At 33.3% G+C, this 26,403-nt stretch overlaps 1 protein-coding gene across 1 annotated transcript; it reads right to left on the reverse strand.

Annotated features, from left to right (window-relative positions):
• Positions 1 to 1,288: 1,288 nt before the first annotated feature.
• LOC143238635 (uncharacterized) lies at positions 1,289 to 19,870 on the reverse strand. Its single transcript, XM_076479039.1, has 3 exons — positions 19,773 to 19,870; positions 7,855 to 8,720; positions 1,289 to 5,516 (listed from the first exon to the last, which is right to left on the reverse strand). Exons 2-3 carry the CDS (start codon positions 8,695 to 8,697, stop codon positions 5,418 to 5,420), a joined length of 942 nt encoding a protein of 313 aa, XP_076335154.1. The 5' UTR covers positions 8,698 to 8,720; positions 19,773 to 19,870; the 3' UTR covers positions 1,289 to 5,417.
• Positions 19,871 to 26,403: the final 6,533 nt, after the last annotated feature.

Here is a 26,403-nt window from a genome sequence, read left to right on the forward strand (position 1 = left end):
GCATCCCTGTCGCGCCAAACATGCTCGCCCTTTCAGCCGTTGGGACGTTATAATGTGACGGTCAATCCCACTATTCGTTGATAAAAGAGTATCCCAAGAGTTGGCAATGGGTGGTGATGACTAGCTGCCTTCCCTCTTGTCTTACACTCCTAGATTAGGGACGGCTAGCACAGATAGCCCTCGAGTAGCTTTGTGCGAAATTCCAAAACAAACAAACAAAACCATTGAAAAAATTATCATATTCTTGGCCAACTTCATTATGTAATGATATCATAATAAATGCAGATTATATAACTGAAAATAGAGCAATCAGACATACCCAAATTAATAATAAGTGTGTTGTAGTTTCACAAAACTATTGAGCTTGAGATGATTCAAAGTATTTTTAATTCAAGAAGCTCTGCAATACCTTCAATTAAACGATAAAATCTGTACAGTTGTTTTAAGTTAATAGATTCTATTATTTTTTATTGAAGTGATGAAATGTATATAGTAGCTTTCATGTAACATGTTTTGTCTTTTTTAATTTAAGTGTTAACTAATAACGGTTGCTTCAACTTAACAGTTTTGTATTTTTCATTCATTCAAGTAATAAAGCTCACTTGGTTTATTTAAACTAACAAATTTAGTCGGGTTTTTTTTCAATAAAGTGATAGCATCTACATAGTTATTCTAGGTAAATATGATCTGTCATTTGTTTTATCATTTAAGTAAAAACAAATTTTCATGGCTGCTTCAAGATCACATTTTTTTTTTTGGTTTTTTCATTTAAGTCATAGTGTGAAAATGGATGCTCTAATTTTGCAGAATTTGTTTTTCGTCTTATAATTTATAAATTCTACACATTTACTTCAAGTTAAAGGGGTCTTTTTCTTTTGAGTGATAATGTCAATATGGTTGCTCCAAATTAACCAAAATAGAAATGAAAACGTATTTATATCATCAAATGAAATAGTTTCTGATTGGTCAAAATAAGAATAAAAAACAGATAGTTACAAAAGTTTTATTGACATTTGTCAGTTGTTAACTATATATATACTCTTGAATTTTCAATTTCTACTCGAAGTTGAAAGCTTGAGGGTTTTAATTAATAAAGTAGTCTCAAATTAGGCATCACGTCTTCAGTTGTTAACATTGTCCAAATACTTAATCTAATCTTGTGTGATAAACGATTTTACCAAAATTTACTTACTGAGAAGATTTTCCCTTCTGAATCTTGTTCTCTTACAAATATTTTGTTTGTATATAAAAATTAATTGAGAAACACCAAAACATTGGACATGTGCACACAATTAATTTATTATATAAAATAATTTTATTTACATATAAACAGAACATCGACATCAGAAAATGAAGATTTTTCAACATACATGTATTTGAAAGCTAAACATGAGCATGAAACAAAGGTTAAAAAAGGGAATTAGCTATGACCTTTGCTCTTTCTAGCTTTAAAGTACTAGAAACCATAACACTGGAATATATTATCACTGAACACTTTTTTGGTGAATGGCTCAGCATATACTGCACGGTATCCCACAAATGTTTGTCTTTATATCACGCTTTCTCTTGTTTTTACTTTAAGGCGAATATATTTGTCTCAGAATTAGAGATATCAACAAGCAAATTGTATGTGCATTTCTTTAACTACATATTTAGGTTCGAGCTTGTCATAATCTAATATCATGGTAACGCTTTCAAAACAAATTTAAGTTTGCTACTAGTTCTGAAATACCTGTAGACGGCGTAAGTGATCTTGAAAGATTCTTAGTCTGTATATAGAAACTTTAATTAAGCAATTGGATTAGGTTTCTTATAAGAATCGTTAGCGAAATGATCATAAATTTATTATTTCTGAATTCGCTTAAGCGATAACACTTTACTATATAAATACGTAAAAAAAGAAAAGGGAGTTGCTAATAGATTTTGGCTTCATATTGCATTCTTCGGTTGGCAAACGTTTATGAGATACCTTGCGGCTATTTAACAATGTATAACTACTCCGTCTTACGTAGACATATTTACAAAGAAATGACTAAGTACGAAAGAATGCTTTAGTACAGAGTGCATTGTCACTTCACAGTGAAAATACAAATAATAACATACGTGTATACCAGAACTGGGCAGAACACAAAATGTGTATCCAATGTGAATATTCTATAATATACTTAGTATTACACATTCATAGCTATAGATCTTGAAACAGTTTTCACCATTTTCCTAACGTTTTAATATATGGTACAGAACGTTAAAGATAAAAAAATTATTCCTTTTGGTTGTTCCAAGATATTTCAATGAAATGTGAAAGATATAAATTGCTTGTTACTTTTTTTGACAGAACGTAGTTTGCATTACAACAAGCTAACGCTGAAGTTTGTTTTAGAATACGCTCTGGATGAATAATGCACCAATCCTGTTTCTGCAGAACCAGCATAGGTTTCTTCTTATTTATTTGTTTATAATATTTAGTTAATTTTATCTTTTCTATACATGAGGATTCTGACTCAGAAACATCACTGGGCTCTTTCGCAGACCGTAAGCTTAATACTATGTTTTTCAACATTCTACACATTTTATTTACCTATAGATTTTAGACGTGGCGCTGTGACTTTTCGTCTTAATACTCAAAGATTTAAGCCTAACGCTTACTTAAAAAAAAGTAAAGCTTTATGTTACGAGAGATCACCTTAGTAACCCAAACATTTAATGTTTAAAACTTAGTCCTAAGGCTGTGCATTTTAATAATTTAGATCCTATACAGTAATTTTACACATTGATATCTCTCATCTAAGAAACAATTCTGCAGCTCACAAAATAACTGATCACCACGATAACTCTTACCTAATATTATAATTATATACTTTGAAAACATTCAAATACAGATTTTACACCTAACTCCATGACTGATCAAATGGATAACTCCGACCTAATCTATGATTGTTTACCTTGATAACTCTTAATTAGCAATATGAATGATTACTTTGATAAATCTTATCTAAAAGCCTTAAACCTACTAACGTGGCTTGTAACCATGATGACACCAAACTAAGACTCTTAGGTCAAACCCTACGATTGATCACTTTAATAAATCATATCTGAAAACCTTAAACCGAAGAGGCTTGTAAATATGATTACATCTGCCTAAAACTCTTAGGCCAGATCCTGTGACTGATCTCTTTGAGAAATGTACTATTTAGTAGACATGATGTGCTCCTGACAACATTAAACACAGGTTTTTATGCTTGTATGTTTGCTGATCTCTGTTATCAGGTCTATCTGTAGCCAGGTTGGAGAATGAAATCTCTTTTCTAATATCAAATTCGTAAGGAGATCAGAATAATACCCATAGAAAATCACGAAAAAAGAACTTAGTTGAAGGTGTAACGTCTATAGGAGCTCCTTATGATGAAGTTCAAAGTACGCTTGATATGACTGATAGCTAGGAACAAGGTGTGTGCTCCTATTCGCGTCTAACGTTATATAGCGTGTACACAACCTTATTTCGCCTATATGTGTTTGTGAAATAGATCTGCAAGCGCGAACTTATAAGTGAAAAGCGTAAAAGTTTAGGATTTACATTTTTTTATTTCAGCATGTTATTTTTTTATTGTAAACTATATCTAAATTATACTTATTTCTAGTCTTAAACTAATTTTTAAAATAATCCTTCTTGAAATTAAAAGGATGAAGAAGAAAGCATAAAAACTGTCAAATCTTACATGTATATAGAAGGTTTATTTTGGATAATGTTATTTCATTTCAATTGAAATATTCAAATTAAATAAAACACACCGTGATCCTGCTTATGTATTATTGATTAAAATCTATTTGATATGCTTAAACATCACATGATTTTTTGCGGTATATCTGAAGTTATTTTCAGAAAAACTGTTGAATGAAAGACTAAAATTAACATTTAATAGTTTTACGTGACTCAAAATATATATACATAAATATTTCAATAGAAAGAAATTAAGATTGGTGCACGTTTGGGTTAATATTGTTGACTCTGGAAATCTAGTAGCTCTCTCTAGGCCCGGCATAGCCAGGTGGGGTAAGGAGTTCGAATCTCCGTCGCACCAAACATGCTCGCCCTTTCAGCCGTGGGGACGTTATAATGTTACTGTCAATCCCACTATGTGTTGGTAAAAAAATAGCCCAAGAGTTGGTGGTGGATGGTGATGACTAGCTGCCTTCCGTATAGTCTTACACTGCAAAATTAGGGACGGCTAGCACAGATAGCCTTCGTGTAGCTTTGCGCGAAATTCAAAAACAAACAAACAAATTCTCTAGGCAGTTTCTATGTTCTGCTTTTATAATGGAAGTAAACTGGGGTATCGTGTCTATAACAAAAGTCAAAAGCATTGTCTGACTTACATTAAAAGTTAGTAAAGATCGAATCTTATCTAACCTGTACTTCGGGACAAATGGTTAGATATTGGCTATTTATAATAAAACATGGAAGTTAATGGAATTGGGCATCCGTATGGATCACACATCATATAACTTTTATAATGAAAATCGGTGGAGATAGAGATTATGCAATCTTAAAAATAAAAAAATGAAAGGGCTCGGAATTACGTTATTTGTAATAGATGTCAGAGGAATTGAACTATATCGGAACTAGTAAAGGCCAGATGCCATTTAGAAACATGTTTCATAACACAACTTCTTTAACAAACTAATGTTAGGAAAAATTCAAGGTATAAAAACTTTTAATTTAGCTTAATTCATAATCCTTTTTTATTTTACCTTTTTAAAGCACGACATATTCTCAAAGACTATAAGTAATGATGTTTTATACTTATTGTGTTTTCGTTTTGAGATACTTAGAGAAGTTCAAAGCTTTACATCTGAATTATGGTGTTAAATATGGTGTTTTTTGAAACAACAAATAGCGTGTACTTGCTGAAATTTATATACAAACGGTAATTGACAAAAAAGAATCCATATTTTACTTTAGAGACATCTACTTTGAACATGTTCCACAACATATTTTGTCTATATTACTAGCTGTATAAGCTACCATGAAATTTCACGTGCGTAACTTTATCTATATCACTAACTTTTAACAAGCTACTATGATGAAAGGAAAATAATTTGGATACAAAGCTGCTCCAAATGCATTTAAAAGAATGGGTTTTTGTGACGTATTCTCGAGCAGCATTGCATGCATGTTTCTGTTTCTGATTGTTTAAAGTTTTTTTTTGTTTTTTTTACAATAAACAATAAATTGCAAACGCTGAAGGCAGCAACATTCATAACTGGATTTTTTGCGGCTATTCACAAACTTTCAGAGGAGATAAACAAATTCTCAGCTTCTTCACATGAAAGTTACGCTTCTTTCGGATAGGGATTCAATGAATGAAACTTATCGTTTTTTATGAGCCTGGATTTCTTTGGCCCATTTAGGGAGATGCTTAAACAGATAAGTTATCATGGCTTCTGAGGCTATCCAACTGTCGTGTGAGAAAGTCATCATTGTTCATATTCTCTTGACTTCTTTCCTTTTCTTGTTTCTGAAAACACAAGTTGAATATTCTTGTAGAATTATATTTATTCATAGACTCGTTATTGTATTTATTACAAATTATCTTTACTTCAAAACAAATAATGAAAAAAGATACTTCTGTCGTATGTATAATCACATATAATATTAAATATATACGATATTACCAGAGAGTAAAACAAAATTCGTTTAAATAAAAGAAAGTATTCATTAAGTTTGTTTTTTCAGTTTTGTAATTGTTGTGATTCTTCCTATTTCTTTCTCAGTTAACATAGAAAACTTATCAATCCAATACCTGCCATCATTTTCAAAAAGAAAAAAGTTAAGAAATCAGTGAATTAGACCAAGATCTCCTTAACCTTTTCAACACATAAAAATATTTTTTAAATTTTTAGAATAAATGATATTATTACTTTTAGCTTTATTTAACGCCTACTGGAGTTTATTACGAGGCATTTATGTAAACATGAAAAAACGAAACAAAATAATAACGACTTATATCTCCAGAATTTAACTTTATTATCTCAGTATTACACTACTACCTCTTCGTCGGGAGCGACAGATATCCTACAAGTTTACTAATCTAGTTGAATAGTATTGTATAAATGATAATACCGCTGATATAATAATTGGAAGGATATTATTTTTTATGTGCTTCGTTTATATTTTAAGGAGAATAAGAGTGTTATGTACTTAATTAGATGGTAATATCATGTGCTTGATTAGTTAATAATGTTACATTGATGGATGGTAACATTATCTATTCAAGTGAATAAGATATTATGTACTTGGTTTGTCAATAATGTTACATAGTTGGTGAATGGTGTATGTAGAAGGACGGTGACACTGTGTACGTTGGTGGATGTGGAGTTTTAAAATCTTATTATGTTGTTGTCATAGAAACGACTGAAACAGTTTTTCATTGGACATATTGTTACTAAAATGAGGTGGGTATCTACTGCACTAGGTTTTGATTTTCTGTTTCTGGAAAATGATATCGCAAAGTAAGTTGTCAGCGCACTTTCTGTATGAATAATCTAACTCTGGGAAGGTGGACTCAGTCATCGATTTTTGTTCTGCGACTTTCTATTTTTATCAGCAGCGGGTTAAGGCAATTTCTAAAAATAGCTCGTACGAACTTCTTTTAGTGCCTAACACAGAAAACCAACAATATCTGTCACCTTTTCCAAGAAAAAGTTGGAAAATCAATGAGAAGTGTACCACTCGTGCGTCATCACGTGGGTAGAAATAGAATTCAATATATTCGTTCTGACGTCAATGAATATTGATCGCAGCGCCGCATGACGTCAAGGAGATTAACTGTTCAGATAATCAATATGTAAACACAATGGGCACATCATTGACGTACCGAAGCTTGTTTTCTCAATGGATCAGCGGTAGTTCCTAACGTTTAAAGAGTATATCTGAAGAGCATTTAAAAGGACAACAGAGAATGTAGACACTGATCTTTATTGATTTTCTAAATAGGAAAGAAGTGTGGTTTTACAGGATAAGTAAATAGATCTATAAAGGTATAAACATAAGACCTCTAAAATCAGCATTCTCAAATAGCATTCTAGTAATTTATTAACTAGGAAAAGACAGTGAATCCAAATCAGAAGGAAAATATGAGAAACATAATAAGTTTTAAAAAGAAGTTTGTTATTTTATACAATGTATTGTCCACATTGCATCTAATTTATTATGTGCTTACTTTGAATTGAATGAGAGTGAAACGTTTTGTAAGATTCAAAAAACTATTTCCTAATTCTCATATTATTGTACTGTTTTCTGTGAAAAAAGCGACTTTCTGTATTACAGATATAATTTGGTAAGAAACATACTAATGCTAAAATAGGACGACAAAAAGAATAGAACAAACAATAAAAGGAGAAGATTCTCCATTTCTGCCTGTTTTACCTGTTTACTAATTTTAACGTATTCCGCATTTTGTTCGCGCAAAACTAACCTGTTTGTTTTGCTGAACTTCGCGTAAAGCGACACGAGAGCAAACTGCGCCGTTTGTTCCTAATTGAGCAGTGTAAGATTAGAGGGAAAGCAACTAACCATCACCACCCTACTACTCTTTTACCAACGAATAATGGGATTGATCGAATATTATAACATTACCAAGGCTGAAAGAGCAAGCATGTTTGGTATAACGGGGATTCGAACCCACGAACCTCAGATTGCGAGTCAAGCGCCCTAACTCCCTGGCCATTCTGGGCCCAGAATTAACTTTCAAACTAAGAAAATTGTGCAAACAAAATATTATTAAAATACAAATGAAACTAAACTTTAACATTTATAAACTAGTTAACTTAAAAAAGAGTTTAGTTTATTCTTACTTGAATATCGTTATTCATTTTGTATTGAGATAATTGCTCTTCTAAGGATGTTGACCAACCATTACTAGTTTTTCTGCTCTCTGAAGCAGGTCGCAGCATTGGGTATTCTTTCTGGCCCTTTCCCGGGAAGGTCTGTAGTTGAGTTTTAACTGCTGTAACATGAGACATCATCGTAGTATCATCAGAAACTTCTGTTATTAACTCTGTGTCGGGGAGATAAGATTCTGTAGGTGTTTCTGGATTATCTTCAGTACTTGATATCAGGGCTTTTTGTGCGATGTTATTCTGGTAGTTTTTTTTATGTATTATATCAAGCTCATGCTTTACAGGCCTTTTGAAGTTTTTTGAGGAAGATACATAATTCCTTAACAGGTCAGTAAACGATTTTGGTTTCTTTACATTATTTTTGTACTCATAATCTGTATTTTCTGGTATATTATTATTGATGGGATTGAGTGTTTGGTCCCAAGTAAAAGAATACTCATAGGGATATTCATAATCGTCTAAATAGTCTTCCTGATTGAATTCTCGCAAGAGAGCTGCCCACTCTGAAGCAGATAGATGTTGAATCGAGTCGTGGAAAGCAGGGTGTGGGAGCAATAAATAGAGATCTCTGGGTGAGACATCGTAGAGAGGGTACATCTCTGGATAATTTATAGCTGGAAGAGTATCTTCATAGTCCTTCAAGAGGCTGTACACATCACGACTTGAGCTTTCTTTTGGGATTTCGGGGAACACGTAGTCGTCATATAAAGGATAAGAGACTGTAAGCCTTAATCCCACGTCCATAAACAACAGAGCATTGATTGAGAAATAAAGCATTCTTATAATCTTTACCATCATTCTTTCACGTTATGTCGATAAATCTGAAAGAAAGAAACAATAACTCTTCATAATTCAGTTTTCGTGGAATGAATGGTTGGTTATCTAGATGCGATATAATACTTCTGATGGCCCTAGCTAAAAGCAAAATCTTTTATTTTTCTAACTAAAAGGATTATTCTGCAAAAGGTTTGACAAACATATCTGAAACTTTATCACTACATCCAGATGTAAGTGCTAAAGCAAATTAAAAGTTTTTTTTTAAATCGCTTTTTACCAGTGTTCGAATAATTTTTCCAGTGTTTTTGAAAATAAAACAATGGAACTAAAGACGAATTGGTAGAATGGTAATCTCTTCTCAAATGGAATCAATTGTTTTGATTGTTTCTTGAGAAAACTTATCATTAAAATTGAAAAAAAAAAATTTCAGAATTAACAAAATGACTTATTTCACAAATATTAAAGCAGGCTACAGCAACTGATTAAACACGAAACAAAGCAAAATCTTGGAAGTGGTAGTATTACTACTTACAACTTGAACCGTATCTTATATCTTATGTACTTTATAACTAAACAGCTGGGTTAGAGACCCACTAGGGTTCACGTATAGTTAATTTTGAACTTTTATAACTAAAAGCTGGACCATAGTCCCGCTAGGGTTCACTTATAACTAATTTTGAGCTCTATAGCTAAACAGCTGGGTCAGTCACGCTTGGGTTCACGTATAACTAATTTTGAACTACTGTTCAAAAGGACTAGCAACATCAAGAGATCCACCAGATTTACCTGGCTCTGAAGTGAATGATAGGTGTGATTGTTACTCTTATAATGCGTTCTCAGCTGAAAGTGCAAAGCTAGTTTAGTAGCATCGATATTAATAGCCTTACAACATTCAACTCACAGCCCGGAACCCAAACCATTAAGTTATGCTAGGTCACAAGATACTAATATGGGGGTGCAAATTAAAGAAGTATTTTATATATATTGATGCCTACTCGTAGGTTATATCGGCCTAATGATCTAGTAATATTTATCGTAGTTTTGACTATTACTTGTAAACTTCAGATGCTAGGTTATTTGAATAGGTTTCAGGAAATATTTGCTTTACCTGTAAAATGTCGTTTTGTTTATTAACATAATAAAATATTTCGAAATTATTATCAGTTATTTCATGAGGCATTAAGACTGGATGGAAGATATTTTTATAGGCTAACGATATAGTTTGATATAAAATAACTCGACAGATCATCAAGTCACAACAGTCACACCATGAAAGCGATAACCAAAAATCACAAGCGCGTACTAATTAACTACTGCTGCGTTGTAATGTAAAGCTGCATTATCGAGTGCAAGCAGACCTAGTATGATTTATTGCTACTTTAGTTTATTTAATATTGCATTTCTGTAATTCATTCATATCATCTTTCTGACAGAAAGTTTGTTTGTTTTGAATTTCGTACAAAGCTACACAAAGCTAGCCGTCCCTAATTTAGCAGTGTAAGACTAGAGGGAAGGCAGCTAGTCATCAACACCCACCGCTAACTCTTGAGCTATTCTTTTACCAACGAATGGTGGGATTGACCGCTGAAAGGGCGAACATGTTTGGTGTGACGGGGATTTGAACCCGCCACCCTCTGATTACGAGTCGAGTGCCTTAACCACTTGGCCATGCCGGGCCTGGCAAAGAGACAAACACTAATGTGTGAGCGTTTTCTAAATATAAGATTATGTGGTATGTTTATAAAAGATCCTGATATTCAAGAATCGAGTCGCAGGTTACGATGACCAGAAGCCCATCTGAAATAATAATGTATTCTAAAGAAGGCTGGTATTAAAACTTTAATTAAAATAAAGTACTGAACAACGTTTCGACCTTCTTAGGTCATCTTTATTAACCTGAAGATGATATAAGAAGGTGGAAACGTTGCTCTGTATCTTATTTTAATTAAAGTTTTAATTCCCCTACCAGCCGTCTTTATAATGCATGTAGGAGGTTGCAAGAATGTGAGCTCGATTTCTTCCCTTTTATAGCAATCTTTTACATTATTGGCTGCCAATTCATCTACAACTTATAAAACACTACTGAAGATTTTAAACTTAAGCATGCACACATGCTTATTATATCGTTTTTAGTTTACCTTATAACAACCTGCCTGGTTCATGCTTCTTATGTTGTCAAATAGGTGGGGTTTGTCAAAACACATTTCACGACAATTCTCTTTATGCTTTACTTTCTCTGCTCGAATACAGACTTACAGTAACGTGTTGTGTGATCTAGTTATCATTCTTATTGTAAAATCCACAATGTCTTTAGAATAAAATAACTGCTAGGAAGTATTGGGTCACAATAACGCCTGTAGATGGTGTTGAGTCTTTTAACAGTCAAAACATCTGAACGCTCCCTGACAGTAATGCCATGTGAGAAGCAAGGGGAGCTTTAAAGTGATAAAAGAATATGTATAATAAACTTACAAAATATACTCTTCAAAAAAAAGAAACGCAAAAGACAAAATATGGGACACATTGTTAACAAGTTTATTCCGGGTAGTTCTGTATGACATGTGTGAAACTTTGCACATTCACTGCTGAACATCCAAAGTCTGCAAAGGCGAAGTCCATGCTCACTAGGTGAAGTTTAACCTCACTCAACGTCAATAACGAGTATGCCCCCCGTGAGCATCAATAACTGCTTGGCATCTCCTGCCCATGGAAGCGATGAGATGACGAATCACATCCTGTGGAATGGCTGTCCATTCAGCCTGCAAAGCTGCTGCAAGCTGAGGTAGAGTCTGCGGTTGAGGTTGTCGCCGTCGCAGACGTGGGTCCAACTCGTCCCAAAGATGTTCGATGGGGTATAAATCTGGTGATCTGGAGAGTCAGAGAAGAACGTTGATGTTGTGGTTTCTCAAGAAGACAGTGATGAGTCGGGCTGTGTGAGGACGGGCGTTGTCATGTTGAAAAACGTCGTTGACGTTCACCATGATGGGTTCCACATGGGGCCTAAGAATTTCGTAGACAGTTGCGTATGGTCTGATCGGAAATCCTACGCAGCCCTGGTATGGTTGAGGCAGTAGACGTCGCAGTGGTGGTCCTATCCCGAAGGTGACGTAACCGGATGTTGCGATCTTGTGCGGGCGTGGTCACAAGAGGTCTGCCAGATCGTGGACGGTCACGAGTTGATCCATGTTGTTGGTGACGATTCCATAGCCTTGTGATGGTGCTTGGGTGGACATTCACAGCTCTGGCAACATCTGATCGAGATTCGCCTGCTTCCAAGCGACCAATGGCGTTGTTGCGTTGTGCTTCAGTCAGTCTTGGCGTAACTGTATTGCGTGTCGGTGGCTTAACACTGAGCTATGGAAACCTAGAACCCGTCACTTTTATAGGGATTTTGCACATGTTGCACTTGCAGAACATGCAGATCTCTCAAACAAATTTATTGGACACGCATGTGTTTTGGTGAAAAATCCGATGTTTTCCTCCGTTTTCAAAGTGCACAACTTTTATTGTCATTTTGGTCTGACAATCAGTGCCTTAACACATGTAACATCACATACTCTGAGCTTGTAACGTTATTACATATATTTCTCTTTAAAATAACAAAAATATCCCTTTTGTGTTTCTTGTTTTGAAGAGTATATTAAATTAATTGGTGTTGAAGATATTGTTTGTGATTTGTTATGTTAGTATTTTGATAAACGGTAAAAACATAGGTTAATTGTATGTAGTTAAGCACAAAACTACCCAATGGACTATCTGTGCTCTGCCCATAACGGATATCGAAACCCTATTTCTAGCGTTGTGAGTCTACAGACATTCCGCTGTGCCACTGAGGGGCATAAGTTAAATGATCGGTAGATAAGTGTCCTTACAAATGGTGAAAACATAGGTCAAGGGCTGTTAGGTAAGTTGAAAACTACATGTAATTCAACGTTTGGTGAATATTCATCACACCCCTAATTATCTTCAATAAAAACTGTAACTGAGGTGTTAAATATATTCCGTATTAATAATAACTATGGGTCTCTAATTGTCATAAGATTACTCAAATATGAGATTTTATAAATAAATCAATTAGTAAAAAGCAAAGCGCCGGAACAGTAAAATGAAAGTCACAGGTGGCTAAAGAAGTATTTTTAGAACAATTTAGAACAAAAAGAACAAATTCTTAGCCATTCTGTTATTTTGTTTTGATACAATTGAGTTTGGAAATATAATTATTAGGACACATTTGTTTCACAGTTATATTTATTACATCAAAGACGTACGGACAATTGCTCAGCTCTACAAAGCCCTGAAGAGATAAGTACGTAAAAATACAAACTTTTTACCTTGTCTACTCACTTGTACGATATTAATACACGGTATTTAATTAATAGATAAATAATCTTCCTGTATATAGTTTAGTTCAAATAGTAATATTTATACGTTCTTCTTCCTTCCTTAATTATTTTAAAACTGCATGGTACAAATAACTAACCAATACAGTTGTAGCAGGCATATTCCTAATAATACAATGATAAACTACAGTTTTAGTAATATAACAATAAGTGATGGTATAAACTATATACTGATCTATATAATTTTATTACTCCTATAGTAATCAGACTATGGTGGAGACTGAGTGATGTTCTATGATAGAAATTAAGGGCGGTATATGATATCAGTTTTCTATTTTTACAGTATTGAAGGATGAACATTGGCCGATTGTATTTTTATAAAGAAATTAAGGTAGTTAATGATTTTAGTTTTTATTTTTATGTATTTAGAGATAACATCATGCCTACAGTCACCCATACACTATAAGTGGCAATGGGATCTGGGACACTGTGGACCCCAGCACCCAAATCATAACTCTTAAGTGAATATGTAACTTGCTTTCTAGTTTTGCAACTGTTGTTTTACTTACATCTGCTATATGGAATATCACTAGTACTTTTGGGTGCTTTAGCTGCAAACATTTTTATTATAAATTAACACCATTTACACTTTTGTATAAATGATATAAATTTACATTTTGTTACAATTTGCTGATGATCAAATATTTGTTGGCACGTACATCTACAGTAAAAAATATTGTATTTTAAAATAGCATTTCTTTTACATATATATACAAATATGGAAATATTTATTTTAATCTTATATGGGTTTGAACATTGTTACACACACACACACACATATATGTAGATGCGCATGTGTTGTTTCTTGACAATAATTTTAGTTTACAGTCACAAATCTTACTCTACTGGATAGAGGAAAGAACACTAATAAGAGGCCTGGCATGGCCAAGCGCGTAAGGCGTGCGACTCGTAATCCGAGGGTCGCGGGTTCGGGCCCGCGTCGCGCTAAACATGCTCGCCCTCCCAGCTGTGGGGGTGTATAATGTGACGGTCAATCCCACTATTCGTTGGTAAAAGAGTAGCCCAAGAGTTGGCGGTGGTTGGTGATGACTAGCTGCCTTCCCTCTAGTCTTACACTACTAAATTAGGGACGGCTAGCACTGATAGCCCTCGAGTAGCTTTGTGCGAAATTCCAAAACAAACAAACAAACACTAATAAGAGGAAGTCACATTATTAAATGATGATTTTCTTCACCCGTTTTTCTTAAATAAAACAGTCCAGATACGTTGTCTACTACAAAAATAGCTCAATATGGATTTTTGTATTTGTTTTTTTATAAAAATGTCACGATTGATACAAAATTAAGGAAAAAAATATAAAAGTTGAACATTTGTCTCAGAAGGAACGCCATTTCTCCACTAATTCACTAAAACTATCAAAGGAACACTGAAACAACACAGTAATCTCAAACCAAATTTGAAGGTTTCAGTTAGTCATACCTTATTATGTATTTACTTCAACGCGGTTTATTTCGTTAAATCAGTCAAGCTAAGTGTGAATGTTGTTGAAAAGATCGTGCCAAATTAATTTTCAGCGATAAAAACCCTTATGTTCCAGTATGTGTACATAATTATAAACAAAGTGTATCTAACACAATAGAAGTCTTCGACTGAGTTCATAAACATATGCTAGTTTTACTCCTTAAAGAATCTAGCCTCTTAAACACTAGCATTTAGCGACCCAGTCAGGATTATACAGTGGTAAACGGCGGCAGAAGAAGATGTGAACAACAGCGGAAATAAGTATGCTTATATACGCACAGTTGAAGCAGTTGCGAAGATATTGAAGTTTACAATTACGCTATTTAACTATGTCAACAGAGTTTGATCAATAGATAGAAAAATAAAACGACTTTAGTTAAAAAATAACGAACTATAACAGCTTGTTAAAGAACAAAAACTAGTGATAAGGGTAGCAAGATAAGAAAGAAAGAGGTAGAGAAACAGAGAAGAGTAAGAAAACTGTTCTAAGTGAGAGTTTTGTATTATTAAACCTAACGTTACCCATGAGTAATAAAACTGTTCTAGGTGACAGTTTGTCATCATTAAACGTAACGTTACCGATGAGTAAGAAAACTGTTCTGAGTGACAGTTTGCCATTATTAAACGTAAGATTACCCATCAGTAAGAAAACTGTTCTAAGTGAGAATTTGTCATTACTGAACCTAACGTTACCCATGATTAAAAAAAACTGTTTCGAGTGAGAGTTTGTCATTATTAAACCTAACATTACCCATAAGTAAGAAAACTGTTCTGTGTGAGAGTTTTATTATTTAACCTAATGTTAACCATGAATAAAAAACCTGTTCTGAGTGAGAGTTTGTCAGTATTAAACATAACGTTACCAATGAATAAGAAAACTGTTTTGGGTGAGTGTTTGTCATTATTAAAGGTAACCTTGCCCATGATTAAAAATATGTTTGTCCTTATTAAACCTAATGTTATCCATAAGTAAGATAACTGTTCTGAGTGACAGTTTGTCATTATTAAACTTGAGGTTACCCATCAGTAAGAAAACTGTTCTAAGTGAGAATTTGTCATTACTGAACCTAACGCTACACATGAACAAGAAAACTGTTCTGAGTGAGAGTTTTTATTATTATACCTAAAGTTACCCATGAGTAGGAAAACTGTTCTGAGTGAGAGTTTGTCATTATCGAATATAACGTTACCCATGAGTAAGTAAACTGTTCTATGTGAGAATTTGTCATTATTAAACCTAACGTTACCCATCAGCAAGAAAACTGTTCTGAGTGAGAGTTTTTATTATTATACCTAAAGTTACCCATCAGCAAGAAAACTGTTCTGCGTGAGAGTTTTTATTATTATACCTAATGTAACCCATGAGTAAGAAAATTTTCCTGAGTGAGAGTTTTTGTTATTAAACTTAAAGTTACGCATAATTAAGAAAACTGATCTGAGTGAGTGTTTGTCATTATTAAAGATAACGTTACCCATCAGTAAAAAACTGTTTTGGGTGAGTGTTTGTCATTATTAAAGGTAACCTTGCCCATGATTAAGAAATCTGTTGCGAGTGAGAGTTTCTCACTATTAAACCTAACGTTACCCATAAGTATGAAAACTGTTCTGAGTGAGAGTTTTTTATTATTAAACATAACGTTACACATGATTAAGAAAACCGTTGTGAGTGAGAGTTTGTCATTAATAAACTTAACGTTACCTATGGTTAAAAAACTGTTTTGGGTGAGTGTTTGTCATTATTAAAGGTAACCTTGCCCATAATTAAGAATTCTGTTGCGAATGAGAGTTTGTCATTATTAAATCTAATGTTACCCATGAGTAAGAAAACTGTTCTTAGTGACAATTTGTCATTATTAAACTTAAGGTTATCCATCAGTAAGAAAACTGTTCCAAGTGAGAATTTGTCATTACTGAACCTAACGTTACCCATGAGTAGGAAAACTGTTTTCAGTGAGATTTTGTCATGATTAAACATAATATTACCCATAAATAATAAAACTGTTCTGAGTGAGAGTTTGTCATTATCAAGCATAGCGTCATCCATGAGTAAGAAAACTGTTCTGAGTGAGAGTTTTTATTATTATACCTAATGTTACCAATGAGTAAGAAAACTGTTCTGAGTAAGAGTTTGTCATTATTAAACATAACGATACCCATGAGTAAGAAAACAGTTCAGGGTGATCGTTTTATTATTAAACCTGACGTTATCCATGGGTAAGAAACCTGTTCTGAGTGAGAGTTTGTCATTATTGAACCTAACGTTAACCATAAGTAAGAAAACTGTTCTAAGTGAGAACTTGTCAATGTTGATCGTAACATTATCTACCAGTAATAAAACTGTTTTGAATGAAAGTTTGTCAATATTAAACCTAACGTTACCCATGAGTAAGAAAACTGTTCTGAGTGAGAGTTTATCATTATTAAACATAATGTTGCCCATGTGCAAGAAATCTTATTTCAATACGTTTTTATTATTAAACCTAACGTTACCATAAGTAAGAAAACTGTTCTGAGTGAGAGTTTATCATTATTAAACATAATGTTGCCCATGTGCAAGAAATTTTATTTCAATACGTTTTTATTATTAAACCTAACGTTACCATGAGTAAGAAAACTGTTCTGAGTGAGAGTTTTTGTTATTAAACCCATGAGCAAGAAAACTGTTCTAAGTGTGAGTTTTTCATTATTGAATATGACGTTACCCATGAGTAAGAAAACTGTTCTAAGTGAGAATTTGTCATTATTGAACTTAACGTTACCTATGAATGAGAAAACTATGCTGGGTGAGAGTTTGTCATTATTAAACAAAACGTTACATTATCAAACAATCTCTAATTTGTGACTGTTCTTTGGCTTCTTCTAGTCTAGTAGTTCTTTAATTGGTAATTTACACAAAATAAAGACTCTTTTATTTTTTCTCAAGAACTTAATTTTGAAGACAAAATGTTTAGGATATTCTACAGCTCTTCTTAGATGATCACAAAGAAGAGATGAAACAATCAAACGTTCTGACACTTCAATCGTTACATTATGGCTGACAGATTGCTAACTTGAGTATCGGAGCTTCAGTATCTCTGGTAGTAACAATAACGAAGTTCGTAGTATTTCAGATATGAGGTCTAATTAGGCATTTTACTGGATTTATTTTATTTTTCTTCTTCACACCACTAGTACCACATAAATACAACTACAGTTCTTATTGGTTTCATTTTACCACTACGTTAATATCAAAGAAATACTTCTGAGTATTCATATTGTTTAATAGCTTAATTTTACCGATCTTTTCAATAATTGTTTCCCCCATCAAATTCAGTTGTAACAGTTAATCAATTTTAGAATGTTCTATAATAGCTTGATTTTCACGATCTTTCCATTAACATTTGTTTTCCTCTCATTATCTGGAAAAGATGCTGATCAGATCTGTGAATACTTATGGTTTTTGTCACGCTATTTAATATAAAAAGTGTTTTAATATCCTTTTCAACCTTAATTTTTATCACTTGTTTGAAGCTAAATAGTTACTGGTGTTAGTATTTTGAACCTGAATGATATCTTTGCGTACTTAGGCTAAGCGGTAATTTCTAGAGTTCTGATATAGCCATCCCTAATTTGAATTACTAATCGGATAAAGAGTAGTCAAAAAGCAGTTTCAACCGCTATAAGAATTCTGCCAGATTGCTGAACTGAATAACGGGCTTGATAGTCACGTTTATAATGCGTCCAAAACTGATAATGTGAGGTGGCACTACGATTCGAAAATTGAATTTTTGAATTGCAGCCCTGTATGCCAACCAGTAAGGTAAACCATTATATCACTTTTAGAAAACACCGAAAATAACTTCTATCACCAATATATTACAGAGTATAATTAAATTATGAAACGTTCTCTTTTAAAGATTTAACAAAAGCAGGCTAAAGTGGTATATGTTATTTAATTAAAATAAGCTGAATTTGGAAGATTAGAGCAACGATGTTTTCCAAACGTAAAATGCATGAAAAAGAGAAACTAAAATAACTGATTTGAGAGCAAACGACTATTATGAAAACATAAAAAGGTTAAAAAAACATCACAAAATTTAAAACTGATTAAGAAAAGATTTCAAGTATAATATATTATTTAAATAAAATCCTAAAGATTTGAAGATACAAATTAGTTCATAAATTAAAGCAGATAAGGTAACCAAATAACTTAAAATGATATAGAGAAGAATTTAATTAATTTATTTGTATATGATTTATTTTCGTTATTAATTGTTTGTAAAACAAAATGTTTTTAGTTTTTCATAGTTTTATGTTGTTTTGTTTAGAAACAACAATAGTAGATAGCCACAGTTCAGTGTTGAGATAACCATAGTTCAGTGTTTAGGTAGGGCTGAGAACATCCTTCAGTAAAATCACTCTCTCATAGATAAGCTGCCTTCCGTTCCACTATGACCAACCACATTGACTTATGTTAACTAGTAGAAATGTGGTCTCTAAACTATATCGGTGAGAATAGTTCATTACTCAAAACAAACTGTTAAAAATTCGGTTTTAACCATTTTTGTTCTGGTTAGCTTTTTAATAAGTTTTATCCTAATGATGAGATATTTTTAGTTTGAGTTGTGTTTATTTTAAATCATTTAAGCAGATGAAGAACATACGTTATCATGCAACGTGTTTATCAGATTTGAGTGATTCAACTTAATTTATTTACTTATAATTTAAAACTATTTCAGAGCACAGACTTTCTGTTTTGCCCTTCAATAAAGAGGTTCGTTACTTTTCTTCAGTTTCAGTTACATAATATCAAATAGATAATATTTCGTATTAACATAAGAGCTACTAAAGAAAGTCTTCTTCATATACGACAGACTTATAGCTTTAAAAGTGACTGACTCATCTACCTCTCCACTGAACAATAAAGAAGTGATGTTAATGTTGTGTTTCTTACTTTACAACTCAGATTTTAGCACAATTACATATACCACATAGGTTTTCCTAATCAAGAATTCACTAAGATCTTAAGACTTCCAAACTCGAATATCAATCACTATAAGCGCTGCAACACAAACGAAGAAGCTGGTTCTATGGTGCTGTTTAAAATACACATTATATCTTCTGATAATATAATATTTCGTTTTTGTTGTTTTATGATTCAGTGCTTTATATTTATTCTTATTACATACAATTGGATTTAATACATAATTAAAACTATCAGAAAGCAACACTTACGCTTGGTTAGTGTTGAATAAGAGATCTGACTTCTGAAAGAAAATCCTTCCCAGTCCGCTATGTCTGAAGAAGAGCACCAGTTTTTATATTCAAGGCTCGTGCTTCGATTTACCACCCACGCGTTTACCAGCTATTGACTGTATTTCAGCTGACGTTCTATCCTGTCCACTCGTGCGTACGCACGTACGCAAACTGCTGCATAGGCAAGCGAATCAGGATCCTTCCTCTTCATGACTATACAATATACTTCGTGGATTCCACCATATGTTACATGGTTCCCTTTTCTTTTTGAAATATTTCTAAATTTTTCATAATAATAAATCGCAATTAAAACAACAGACCTTTTTCAGTAAATTAATTGATTGATTATTTATAACTTTCTTTTACACCTTGTTTATTATGTATTGTATGATATTTTTGGGTATGCCTTTTATTTGTTAAAATGTTTTCTTTTTCTTAATTCACATTACTACCAATAGTCAGCTATTTCAGCTCCCAGTTTCTACATTATAAGGAGTAAAACAAAGCTTCTTACTTTTTACTTGACAACCAGATTATGTTAAACAACATGAATGATACTTTTCACTTGACGACTCGTTCATAAAGACTGTAGCAAGAGTTATTGTTAGAAGGTAAAAAATACCCATGTTACTTTTTACTTGACAACCCGTTCATAAATATTGTAGCAAGAGTTATTGTTAGAAGTTAAAGAATACCCATGTTACTTTTTCCTCGCCAAATGATCCTTAAAAGCTGTAGCAAGTGTTACTTATTCCCCGTAAAATGTTTTATGGATGATTATTTGCTTAAAACAAAACGTTTTAAAACTGAAAACTAGTAGAATGAGCAAAAATATTACCCATTATATATTAAAGTGAGATTTTCTAAATCAAAAATGCGTTTTACTTTTTTATAAAACAAAACTTTATAACTGCTGTTGATTGGAAAATTGATAGAATTAATAAGTATAAAATTAATAAAAGTTACAGAAGTTTAAGTCATTGTATGATAAAATAAAATGAAAAATGGTCATAAATATGTATTATAATCTTATGTCAACTAACGCATATAATATGATAAAAATGAAGGTAAAGTAAGTAGAAAATGAAGTAGCAAACATAGCTTCAATACTACCTATGCACATGGAGTAGTACTTGACCGACAAATTATTTTCAAAATTTTTTACTTTAACGTTTATTAGTATTTTTACTACGTTTCTTGAAAAAAATAAACATCGAGAGGTCTGTACAATTTTTATGGAATAATTTTACATTCTTTGCTCTATTAAGAGAAATATAAAGTTTTCTTTAAAACGACATTGTTGTTAAAACAGTAAACTGGGCCTTTGGAAGCAATGGAAAGAATAAATTATAAGCATCAACACATTAAAAAATTATAGAAAGTTAGTATGTTAGTGCAAGTCTACTCGAGGACTGTCTGCGATAAGTCTCTAATTTTGAAGTGACAGACTAGAGAAAAAACAAAGAATAACAATGCCTGCCGCCAACTCTTAGGCTACTCCTAGTTGACCGAATAATAGCTTTGATCTTACAATTCCAAATTACGGAGCTTATTTTTGGAGTAACTGGTCACGAATCTTCTGATTCAAAGCTCAGTCACGCTAACCACCAAGTGAGCCCGGCCCTCATCACATAAAGAAATATTTAAATCGTTTTGTTTCAAAAGTCTAAATAATTATCTTTCCAAATTCATTATTATGGGTGTGTGTTTTTCTTATAGCAAAGCCACATCGGGTTATCTGCTGAGTTCACCGAGGGGAATCGAAAGCCTGATTTTAGTGTTGTAAATCTGTAGACATATCGCTGTACTAGCGGGGAGCATTATTATGGATTGCTATATCTATTTGTTTTACACTTGACTCATATGAATGACAAAACGTTAGCAACTGTGACAAAATAATTTAGATTGACAACAAATTATTGGAGATTAGTACCACAGTCGATTACCAAGACAGTCGTGAATGGTGGCGTGTTATCCAAGTGAAAAGTCACGGTTCATATAAGTGTAAAAAGAGTTGTAAGTAGTACAACATAAAACTAATTATGAGAGATAAACAACTATTATGACAATTCAATTGAACTCTTACCAGCCTCAGCCTTTAAAACCAATACTACTGCCTCAGTGTAGAAACCGATGTGGCACATAAGTTATTAAAATTTTAAAAGTTTATTTTTTTCATTGTTGCTTTGGCTAAACTTACTCTTGTAAAATTTGTTTATACACAGTTGGTGAATTAGTTAATTAGTTATTTAGTAAAAAAAAAAGGTTTGTTTAATTATTTTTTCATTAGGAACTTCATAATGTTTTGTTTTTCATACCTGGTTTGACTAAAATTTGTAAGAAACTGTCTTGTAAGACAGGCAAAAATTTGAAGTGTGATATTTAATTATCAAGTGAATAACATACATGTCGAAATACGTTGCTAGAAAATTTTTAAATGTTAACAAAACAGAATGAAAAGAGGTATAATTTATAATTTAAAGCTGTAGTAGTTAGCTTTACAAAGTGATTGAACAATGAACATGCACTGCTGGCCAAAATCTTAAGGCCAATGAACATAAAGAAAAAAATATGCATTTTGCGTTGTTAGACTCAATCACTAATTTGAGTAGAGCTTCAAAAGATGAAAAAAATAAAAGGGAAAATAAAAATAAAAATCTTTTTTTTAGCATTTAATAGGCAAAATGTGAACACTATGAAATTAGCCTAAATACTAGCTGGTCAAAAGTTTAAGACCATACCAAAAAGAAGTCCTAATACCCAACAAGAGTTCTCAGTAGTGAGTTGCACGGCCGTCATTGCGAATAACTGCAAACATTTGCTTCAGCATGGTCGATATAAGCGTTAGCAGAAGGCTGGCTGGAATGTTATTCCAAGTGGTGAAGATGGATTCACGAAGATCACGTACTGCTTGGAATTGAAGTCCATTTCTATAGACTTCCCTTGCCATTCACCCCCAAACATTTTTAATGGGGTTCAGTTCGGGCGAACACGCTGGATAGTCCAAAAGAATCACGTTATCCGCCATGAAAAAGTCATTTGTCATGCGGGCATTGTGGATTGCAGCGTTGTCCTGCCAAAAGCTCCAGTCATTTCCACACAAGCGAGGGCCTTCAGTCAATAAGGATGCTCTCTCCAACATGCCAATGTAGCCAGCCGCTGTTTGGCGCCCCTATATAACCTGAAGCTCCATTGTTCCATGGAAGGAGAAAGCACCCTAGATCATGATGGAACCTCCTCCACTGTGTCGTGTAGAAAATGTCTCTGGTGGGATATCCTTATCGTGCCAGTAACGTTGAAAGCTAACTGGACCATCCAGGTTAAATTTTTTCTCATCAGAGAACAAAACCTTTGTCCACTTTTCTACGTCCCATGTTTGGTGCTTCTCAGAAAAGTTTAACCGAGCTGTTTCGTGGTGTGGAAGCAGGCGTGGCCTTTGAAGGCGTTTACGGTTTTTAAAGTATTTCTCTCGTAGATGCCGTCTTATTGTTCTTGAACTGCATTCTGCGTCCGTAAGGACCTTAATCTGGTTCGACGATCGGCTGGTGTCTTGCCAGACAACCCGTCGAATCATCCTGCTTAACGCCGGCGACATTTTCTTGGGCCAACCACTTGAAATTCTCGTTTCGTATCCCTCAAGGTCTTTTAAGAAATTTGCAACAGCAGTTTTACTATGCCTAATCTCACCAGCGATGGCACGTTGAGAGAGACCTTCCTTTTGCAGCTCAACAATTCTGCCATGTTCAAACTCTGTCAACTTTTTAGCCTTTGTCATGATTTACCCAATGTAACACAGGAGATGTCAGTGGGAGATGTTGACAACACTAATGCATGAACACAAATGACTAAATTTCGTTACGTGTTTACCGATTAACGCTTCGTTTCAGTGTGGTCTTAAACTTTGACCAGCTAGTATTTAGGCTAATTTCATAGTGTTCACATTTTCCCTATTAAATGCTAAAAAAAGTTTTTTTTTAAATTTTATCTTCCCTTTTCTTATTTTCGTCTTTCGAAGCTCTACTCAAATAAGTGGTTGAGTCTAACACGCAAATGCATATTTTTTTTATGTTCATTGGCCTTAAGATTTTGGCCATCAGTGTATTTTTAACATATTTCATTATCCAGCAGTTGATACTTTGCTGTGTAACAGTCAGTGACCAGAAAAGTGCTCAAAAAGCACAAGGAAGCATCTCAAAACAATACCTGCAAGTTTAAGGTGAATAACATTTTTCTCAGTTGTGCCAGTTCGTTGAAAAACCTAATCTCTTGTTTAACATTTAGATCTCACAAAAAGTAAAGAAAATACGTTTTTACTACAAAATATTCAAATTTACTAAAGGAAAGAATGCCCTGGTACAATCAAATATATACACTTTATAAAATTTCCACGAGCTTACTTTCATATATCAAATATATTAAGTAACATTTCTTTATTTTGAGATTTTCTGCAAAAGCTCTTTCGGTGGTGCGTAATGTCAGATGGCAACTGGCGAAAAACTGTCGCTTCTAAGGATCGGTGTGACAAAAGAGACACTGTATCGAGCTGCCAATCAAAAAGTCCAGCATACAAAAGGAGTTTTTAACATAAAGCTACAAAGTGGGCAGTATGGTACGTTATAAAAGTGACAATCAATTCCATATCTCAGAGAGAGTCAGAAAACCCTTATCGCAAATAGTGTTTTTGGTTGTGTGCCTTCTCTCCGATCAGTAGGTCAAAAGGACCTTGGCAACTAGGAACTGGTTGCTTATCTCACTTGCGCGTAAAATGCGATTCGGATTGAAAATTCAATATCTGTTTCTTTTACTAAATATTATTAATTAAGAGCTAGCCCTTATTGTGAGAAATTATTATTTACCGCAAAGTGGATAATAAAGCCCACATTATAAATAAATTTAGTCACTGCATACGAATACGGAGATCCTATATCTTATGTTTAACCTAAACATTATGTGTAAGACTCGTTGTTGTATATATAGTCATACTTACATCTTATTGTTATATAAATCTAAAGTTATCGCTCACATTTAGATACATCTTGAATGGATTTTACGGCCAAAGCACTTGGGCACGACTATGAGATTCGATACTAACTGTGAATGTTAATAAGGAAGTTGAAAAATGAGAAACATCGTTAATACAATAGGAGCACCACCTGCAGATTAAAAGAAAGGGAGAGTAGCACGTTATTTGCCAAGAAACACTGCCTCCTAAATCGCCAATAGTTACTGAAAAAAAGGTCAGACTGTTCATCACAGCTTCATAATAACCCAAAACATCATAGAAGATGTTTAACCAAGCCTTTCTTATCAGACTTAAAGAGCTCATGAGTGAAATTAAAGAAGAGTGTAAGAATACGTCAATCACACTATACCCGCTATATCCAGTGCCGACAGGGTCATCCCCTCAATAACAGACATGAGCAAGCCGCCTAGAATACAATATGAACACCATTGATGGAGACTGTACTTATACTATCAATTACTTGAACAACCGTTTCCGTGTTAACTATATTCAGTTAGATAATTGTTATTTTTATCGCTTTTACTTAAGTCATCACAGATCAGAAGTAGGTTTATAAAGTTTACTTATCTTTTTAAGTATAAAATTCGTTTATTATTTATATTTTATTTAATTATTTTGCATTAATTAAGCACTGAAGAACTGGTGAACCAGAAGCTGTTTTGATTCAGGTGAACATCCACGTTGCACGCTTATCAAGTTTAGCTTGTCATTACGAATCATTTAAAGGCGAGAGCGAAGCTTGTGTAAATCTTATCTTATAATGAATCCAAATTACAAACGTCATAACGATATCATGAATTTTTATCGCAACTGGGTAAGGTAACGAGTTCAAATAAACATATTTATTTTTAGCAGCAAAAATCAGTCCTCTGAACGTTCGATGAGAGGTACTTAGAACAAATATATCTTTATTACTATCCTCTTCTGCTTTTCTCAGAATTAACACTATATTTCTGTAGTGCAATAATAAAAAACACTAATCTACATTACGCACGTACTCAAGAGGGGTCCAAATGGATTCGTTCATATTCCTTATTTTTATTATGTAAAAAAATGCTTCCGCTTAGTTCATGTTTGTAGGAATGAATAGCATCTGTTCACTGCTCGTTGAATAATTACTTGAGTTTACACAAACCGAAGAAAGGCCAAGTGCTCTAGCTTTAATACATAATCATTATTGAAACTATTTTTAAGTTATTTATGGCAAAAAAAAAACCCTTGAAGAATGGGGCATTATAACATGTTATTTCAGTAACGCATACATGCACGTATACTATAGCCAATGACTGAAATAACTAATATACTATTCTTGTACAGTTAGAGTAGTAATACAGTTTGACAGTTAACAACTACTCAATATGTAGATACTACAGCACTTTACTTTTGTATAAGATACATATTCATGGTAACTTAGGTCTAGCTCCCTATGCGGTGTTACAATAGAATAATAATTTGTTTACTTTTCATTGAATGTTTGTGGATTTTATGTAAACAGGTATACAATTATTAAGCTATATTTCATGTAAAATTGCTTTGAGTACCTATTTTTTTTACAAATTTTCAAGGGGCGTGTCTCCAGACCCCCGT

This window comes from Tachypleus tridentatus, chromosome 13 (genome assembly GCF_004210375.1).
Source record: "Tachypleus tridentatus isolate NWPU-2018 chromosome 13, ASM421037v1, whole genome shotgun sequence".
NCBI lineage: Eukaryota > Metazoa > Arthropoda > Merostomata > Xiphosura > Limulidae > Tachypleus > Tachypleus tridentatus.